Genomic DNA, 8825 nt, shown 5'->3' with positions numbered 1-8825 from the left:
GGTATGTAATGGATATAAATGAACTGTAATCAGCGGGAGATGTACATATGTATAATTGCGTACGTATATGGGCGAGAAGTAATACTGAAAGAGGGATGATCCTCAGAGGGGTTTGTTGGAACGAAGGGAATGAACCGGATGCGGAAGTCACATTATTCATTTGGCGCAGAACAGACACAAGCAACCAACCAGCAGACTGATTATTTAAGAAGCCAACTCCTAGCGGCGGATGCTGCCTCAACTCCATACCAATTATTTACTTCATAATGCTACTGTGACACTGGAGGGGTTTTCCGCGCGCTTTTAATTAATTTTAATTAGAAACAAAACGTGAAACAATTCAAAAAAGAATTCGCAAACACAATAGATTTAAATTTGTGGTTTTAGTCCATACATTTACTTGAGTACAAAAATGTAATCTTATGGAGTAAAAGGCAATCAATCGATTTAATTAATAGTCAATACTAAAATAATAAATGAAACAGTGTCTCCGGAACCGCATGCATTATAAAGTGCGACTCTACATCAAATATTTACGTAATGTTGAAAATATTTTGGCAATTTATGTAATTTCATTGAAAGGAATCCAACAAAATGGCAACCCTGTCATATTTCTTGCAAAATTCACGTTTACAGAATCTCTAATTCATTGATTTATATAATGCTGTAAAGTAATCAAAATTTATCAATAGATGTCTCTATGATGCCTGTAAAATTACTCTATAGCGTGTTTATCAATATTTTTAACTGGCCAGGAACGTGCGTTGAGGCTTGTCTTCCTGGTATTTTATTTTATTTACATACATATATACATATATTTATGTAAATAAAATAAATACTAAAATATTATATCAGGTGATACAAAATCAATCGATTTATCAATCAAATATTTCTAAAATTTATTTTAGAAATATTTGATTGATAATCATGCATTTTATTCTATTACGCTGGAGGTTCAAAAAGAGTTCCCAACCACATACATACAAACATTTTTTAACACAAAATAACTGGCTTTCAATAAAGTACAGAATCATTGAAAAACATAAACAGACAATATTTATAAAGAATTAAAATATATCATAAGCCGGAGTCTGAGTGAATCCAGACTCATATAAAAAAAGCCAATCAAAACACCATACTCATTGCCATACCTAATCAATCTAGGGATGGTAGAATTTAGATATTAACTATTATCATTTAAAAATAATGAAAGAGAAGATAATAGAAGAAGTGGAAGAACAACCAACCGACAATTAAAAAAATCAAATCATTGACGATCCCTCTATCGCCAAGTTTATTCATATGTACATATATATGTACATACATACATACAAACGTTTAAAAATTCAATTCAATTTAAAATAAAGTTAATCGTGTAAATAAAATAAATTATATTATGCCTACATATTATACGTACATATTTACATATATACGAGTAGATTATTAAAAAAATTAATGCAAGCGATACGAGAGTGTATAAAAAATAATAGGCAGGCATTAGGTGGATATGAAACAAAGGTAATGGTGCGCCCTATTCACCATTTCCCATTTTAATTTATTCAAATTTCCCTTGACATTTCACCTATACCCCTTCATTATGTTTGCCGACGTAGCCTATTATTTTTATGTTTTATGGCACGCAAGCGCAACTTCTACCCATTTACCAAAGCGAGCTTCCTACACCTACTACTTTCATATGCATATGTAATAGGGATGTCACACATTTTTCCGATACATATTATTACAATTTTATACTAATTATTTTTATTATTTAAATTAAACTATGAATTGATTATATATTTACCGAGCAAAGCTTTTGAAACAAACTGACTTCTGAAACATACAAGATAAAACTGGATATATGTATGTATGTATGTACATAAATTAAATCAACGTACGTATAGCAACTAGACATCTATGTATGTAGACTAGATTAGACTTCAACGTATAGACTTGTATTATTAATTTAATTTTAATATATCAAAACATACCTATATACTCGAAATTACTCACTAATCTTCCTTAATTTTACATCAATGATTATCTTTATAATCTTACACATGCATTCTATAAGAACATGAACTTAATACAGTAGTTGGCTTGATGTTTAAAAATTATTGCATTATAGAAAGGTTTACTTAATGCATAAGAACTACAATGCTTTTGACTGTGAAATTTAATTATCTTTTTGAAAAATTGCAGTATCCCTGAATTAATAACTGTCCAGTAGCTATATCCTTCATTTTCGTGCGCGAGTAATTTTAAACCTCAGAGACGGCCCTCGTAGTTATTTCAGCATCACATTCCAGCGAGTCTGCACGTATGATAATGAATTAAAACGCAATACGCGAAAATGGAGGCGAATGAGATGACGAACCATTGTTGCACACGACTGCTTTGTTAGCATCACAACGGATTTATCCTCAGGAGGAAAACTCCACGTGCAGATTATGATACTCAACATCTCAACTCATACACACATAGATATCTATTAGAATTAATGAATATTTCCATAAAAAGAATTACCCGTTCATGTACATATGTGTACAAAAATATATTTAGTTAATATACAGCTACTGCAGCAAAGGTACATAGTGTAATGTAATGTACACTCTCTATTTTACCACGTTTCTTAATTAGACTTAGCTGATGTATGTACATATGTAGATAGGTACTTATGTACGTACGTAGGTACATATCAACATACCAGGAAGTAAAAATACACCTCAACAAATAATATTCATTCATTCGTATGTTTCACATAGGTAGCGTAGCTTAGTGAAATAAAGTTTAAATGAGTTTGTGTTACCATACTAATTATAATGTGCAGTGTGCGTTCATGTGATTCTTCATGCGCATACACAGAGCTTTAGGGTGTCAGAAGATGTTTGTTGTGACTCTTGAAAATATATGAAATAATTTATATAATGCAGTAGATGTACACATTCCATACGTAAGCTTTAAATCTTATTTATACGTTCGATATGTAAAAATTGATCACATAATTAAAAACGTATAAGTTTGGTTTGGAGATACTTGACATTAAAAATATAAGTAGGTTAATATATACATATGTATGTACATATATAGTAATTGTTTTGGCTTCATTTCATAAAAACAATTAATACTCGCATTTAATTCAAATAAGCACGTTTCTTTATTTCTCGTTTACGTGACACGTCGCGTGACTTTGGCAAATGTACAAATTTTGGTATAATCATTTTCACAGCCATTCTTTTCCGAATGAACGATGTTTATTTGATAATGGTAATATTTCGGTGTTTCCATATGAAAATGTTTATCATGTTTTATAAATATTTATGTCGTTTTAATTTATATTAATTGTAATAACTTAATAGCCCATGGCGAGGTTTAAATTTATGAATACCTATATCTACGCAATAAAAATGGCAATTGTGTTGTATTTCGAATATGTTCGTACTTTGTGGGTATTCTTTATTCGTATAGATAAGTATGTATATATCTAATACAAAGAAGATTTCTTCAATGTTGTCAAAGCAATGCCGCAAAACGTTATCTTTCATTATCATTATGAAACTGTAGTCATAGAATAGATGTCTTTTCAAGCTTTTCAGACGTGTAGGATGATTTATAAGTTTATGGCTTCTTTTATTATGTCTTCGCAAAGAAAGCTTTGCGATTGTTTGAAAAGCCCATTTCTGTACTCGTTAAATAAGTTATTTCTCATTTTTTTCATCAATGAAAACAAAGAGCAGAAAATTGACAAAGGGCAGACATTTCATCTCGGTTAAATCACCTATAGAAAAAAGTCTCAACTGTCAATTAAGATATATTTTTCATTTAAAATTTTTTAATACAAAATACATATGTATATTGAGAAAGCATGTATGTTAATACCTTAATTGTTTATTTCATTTCCTATACACATTTTATTTTCTGAGGAATATACATATGTACATATTATATTTATTTGCTTACACCTCTGTGAGGGACATAACATATAAGTTAATTATAAATTTTATTCTAAACAGACCGATGTGGCATAACAGGAATTCCTAAAGCGCCACAATGGTCAAAAAATATAACACAAAAAAAAAACAAAATAACAATTAAACATAAACATAAATACATCCATACATAAACATAAAAATAGCATTTAATAATAACAGATAAAGTAAAAATATCAAATAAAATGTATTGTTAAATTAGATTGATAGCTAAGATAATATACGTATGTATATTTAAATAATAAATATTACAATTTTGCCATTGTGACGTTACACAGTAGTTCCAAGTCGTCCAAAAAAAGTATACAATAAGATGAAAATGAACTAAAATACAATAAAAAACCAAAACTAGCATAAATATAAAACAAATTCAATAATAGATCACATTACGATCTCAAATTAAACAACCACTCAAACATATCAGCATATTTTAGAATAAACAAATCTAAGTTAATAGAAATCTGGTTTAGGAGCTTGACGCCCCTGGCAACAGGCGACGAAACCATCAAATTGGTAGGTGCCTCAGGTGAAAACAATAAATTGCTGTATCTAATGTATCTGAGTTGGCTGGGAACATTGGAGCTTAATTATGCAAGAATTAAAAAATTAGGAGCTCAATTCTGCACAAGAGGATTACTCACCAAACCAACCAATTAATGAATTAATTGAAATTATTTATATCTACTAGATAGATATATCTATACGAAATATCAATATATCATACTAATTCAGAACAACTAATTAACCAACCAGTAATTTATAGAAATGTTTCCCAAAATATACTCTACGTCGTGACTCGAGGGAATTATAATTTATAATATAACCTAGTGGTCCGAGAAGATATAGTATAAAGCCAAGGATAGCGACCCTAAACTATCATGTAGATAAAACCGAGATACCTCCTCTGTACTCCCTCAATTCTCAAACAATGGATCCTATCACTTAACATATATAAGTACATTGTGAAAATGTACCTATTGTAATCATATAAATCTCCACTGTTTAACTGTTTAAGTCGGATGAAGATTAATTTAATTTTTTTGATTAGACTTTAATTTTTTGATTAAGTTATGTGAAAATTGACTTAATTTTTTGTGATCATCGTTTTCGTGTTCGTTATTTTCGGCAAAATATCGTTTCAAAGATCTACTTACAGCTTTCATTGTCTAACGGTTATTTATTGCTTTTAAGGAGAAGGGTCGTTCTTAAATGCGAAAATATCTAAATTACGGTTACCACTTTGTCGGCTCTCGGCTATTATTTAAGTATCTGCTGAGATTACTATCTTTGAAGAAATTTGAAGGAATATTATTTTCTTTTCCGTTCCAGTCACAAATTTCTATAGAAGTTTGACGAAAAGGAAATAAATGCGTTTATTGCCACAATAAACACTCCGAAACACTATTCACGATGCCGACTAACGGTACAATGGTAAAAATAAATTCTTAATTCCAACGTGGATCTTATTTAATGAAATTATATAGAATACGAATCCATTATGCCGAAACGATTGTACACTTCTATGGCGGAGAATTATACATAAAAGGAACGCTCAGGGGAGGAAAAAAATTAAAAGGGAAAATGATAATACGATTGTGGACACAATAAATAATCGACATAAAAGCTTCTACCTTACCATTTTGTTGCACGTAGAGATGAATTCATTTTTTTTATTCAAATTAAATTAAAATATGTCTAGCAAATACATCAATATACTTAGTCATGAAATACTTTCCATATTTTCCATATTCATATTGAATTTGGAAAAGATTTATACCTACATACATATGAAAATCGAAAACGTACAAATGTATGTATAGGTACATATATACATATTTCTAATTCTTCGACACTGATCGTCGTTGTCGCCAATTATTTACAAAGAGACATTGAAAGAGAGACCGCAGAATTCAGGAGATAATTCTTAATACGTTTTCGAGCAAACAGCTCGTAATCCTTTAATCTCGATAATAAAGATGGCCAGTTGTCGAAGCGGAACGGAGAGCGAGACAGCGATATGGGACAAACGTGCGTGAAAAAGAGACGTAGATATTTGATGGAACGCTAGGGGTGGGGCTGTTGGCGAGGCCCGCTCCGATTGGTCGAGAAGCGGATCCAGCCCCTCCTACATCAGAGTGGTAGCGCGACCGGATGAGTTGTGCCAGTCAGCGTTCAGCTCTCGTAGCAGACGCACTTTCCGGACGACTAGCTTAGCCGGAACATACATACATCAGTCATGTCTGTCATGGGCCACCACGCTTATCCATTCGCACTCCACGGCAACTTGGAACCTCAAAGGGTGTCTACATCCCCTCAGCCGGAGGGACACATCAAGAGACCAATGAACGCTTTCATGGTCTGGTCCAGACTCCAGCGCCGGCAGATCGCCAAAGACAACCCGAAGATGCACAACTCTGAAATATCGAAAAGGCTCGGCGCCGAGTGGAAACTCCTCAGCGAGATGCAGAAGAGACCGTTCATCGACGAGGCGAAGAGACTGCGTGCTATGCACATGAAGGAGCACCCCGATTACAAGTACAGACCCAGGAGGAAACCCAAGACTTCTCTATCTGGCGGTATGGGACCAGGTGTGATGGGTCCGCCAGGACCAGGAGGCTTTCCGGGATTCCTTCCTCCGTACTTCGCTGGACCGCCGACCATGTCATCTCTCGACGGCCTCAACTACTCTCCGATGCCGACATACTTCGGCTCTGCCTTCGATCCGGTTCATTTATCAAAGTTGGTATCACAGAATGAACATCATCATCATCATAATGCGCCTTCCAGTCCGGGTGCATCGGCTGCTGCAGTCGTCAGTTCGTTCTATTCTTCACTGTATCCTCCCAGCAAGCCATTCCCACCCCCGCTGTTCCCCCTACCTCCAACATCGTCTCCACCACGAGACCACGGCTCCGTAGATCAATTGCGAAGACCTGTACCAGTCATATATTAAATAAATTCCCTGTTATTAGTTCAATTACGTTTCTGTTGAAATAAAGTGAAATTTATTATTATTATTTTTATTTGATCTCATACGTGATGATTTTATTACATATATGCATGTATTATTGTTGTGTTTAAATGATTGATGTGACTGTACTGTTTGACGCTTACAAAGTACTGTGATGGATCTCGAGGGTGAGAAACGTATATATGGTTGAATCGTAATCTTGTCATAATCTAGTAATTCATATTTCGTAACCAAATAATTGTACTTAATTGATAAGTGAAAATTGATTGAAGAATGAATGAATTTGTAAATAATGTGTATGCATGGAGTGCAAGAGAATGCGTATGTGTCGCATATTGATTAATTATTAATAATCCTTATTATGATATGAATATGAATATGATCTCTCGGGGTGATGTTTAATTTGATCAGCCGAGATGACCGATTTAACGATTTGTTATTTTAAAAAGGTTTATCAAAAGTATGTATATATTATTATTATATTGCAATTAGTCAAAATTGTGACTATTTAATTATTATTAATAAATATTGTAATATGTATTTTGATTTCATTGTTTTTGTTAAAATAAAGACATACTTTCATAACTCATTTACTTGTTTTTCTTGTTCTCCAATTCCTACACAAATTAGGCCTAAAGTATTTCATTTTTGAAATATAATTCATTCATATTGATTAAATTTATAATCTAAATTTCACAATACAAGGATAAGTATAATATTTACCTGCATGCTGTTCTGAGCAATAAAATATTATATATCCCATCAATTCTAACAACATTTTAATAATATTTCACCTTCATAAATAATCTGCCAGCTATTAATATACAAATCAATTCAATTTTAATATAGGTAATACAATATCGAGTAATATTTCTTATAAAAATTTAACAGATGGTAATCGAAAGTATCACTACACCAGAATATATAATAAATACACACATACATATGTAAATACATAAAAAGCAAATATTGAAAAATGCTTTGATATTAGTGAGGCGCAATATATCTATGTTTATGTGTTTTTTTTAAATTATGTATGAAATCATATCACAATGTACATATGTACATACACATGAATTCAACTATACAAGTTCTGCTATTTTCAAAGAGTTAGCTCGACTCGTGATTCAACATAATAGCATATCACTCGAATCTCTTCAGTGACATAAATTACGAGATTGTTGAACTTTCTTTTAATCGTATAAAAAAACAGATATTATTTTTCTTTAAGTATGCTAATATTTAAATAAAAACTTCTTATATGTATTTATAAAAAAAATATTTATTAATATTTATGCCCAAAAAAGCCTTTATTTTTATGTAGGTACGTGCATATAAAATATTATGCTTGCTGGAAGCTGGTAGTATGAATAATATCTATATACATAGGTACATTATAATTTATTCATCTTCAAAAAAAATCATTCGGAAGGAAAAATAGTATAAAAAGTAATAAATGTGCTCAAAAAATATAAATTTATTATCAAGAAGAAAATATAAATGTCCGAAATTCCGAGATACAAATTCAAATAAACAGTTTTGTTTTAAGTTAGAAATTTTCATTGCATAGAATTTATTGTTCACACTGAATAAGCTCATATTAAATTATAAATGTTTTCAGAAACGACGTACATATAATATATCTTTTTGCGGGTTTTTGGGTAGCGGGTTGTTTGAATATGAACGTGTCGAACGAAGCTTTCGTGGGTAGAGCGCGCGCCAAAAATGCTCAGGCGTAAGTCAACAAAAGAAACCCTTTCGGGGGCCCAAGAGGGGCGAAATCCTGAATGGTGGGAGAGCCAGGGCTCCGGTTGGGGCTCACAATGCCTATAAAATATGGAAAGACCAAAATAATATAATGCCTA

At 32.1% G+C, this 8825-nt stretch overlaps 1 protein-coding gene across 1 annotated transcript; it reads left to right on the top strand.

Moving 5' to 3' along the window:
• The first annotated feature begins 6153 nt into the window (after positions 1-6153).
• Positions 6154-7542, top strand: LOC143911815 (SOX domain-containing protein dichaete-like). The gene has a single exon (XM_077430869.1). The coding sequence runs from the start codon at positions 6226-6228 to the stop codon at positions 6940-6942; it is 717 nt and encodes a 238-aa protein (XP_077286995.1). The 5' UTR covers positions 6154-6225; the 3' UTR covers positions 6943-7542.
• The last annotated feature ends 1283 nt before the right edge of the window (positions 7543-8825 follow it).

This window comes from Arctopsyche grandis, chromosome 5, assembly GCF_051622035.1.
Source record: "Arctopsyche grandis isolate Sample6627 chromosome 5, ASM5162203v2, whole genome shotgun sequence".
NCBI lineage: Eukaryota > Metazoa > Arthropoda > Insecta > Trichoptera > Hydropsychidae > Arctopsyche > Arctopsyche grandis.
Note: the sequence above shows the minus strand (reverse complement) of the source record. Positions and strands in the feature narration are given on the sequence as shown.

What these genes read in the sequence shown, in the direction of transcription:
- LOC143911815 (XM_077430869.1), top strand. Translation starts at nt 6,226, where the DNA reads ATGTCTGTCATGGGCCACCACGCTTATCCATTCGCACTCCACGGCAAC.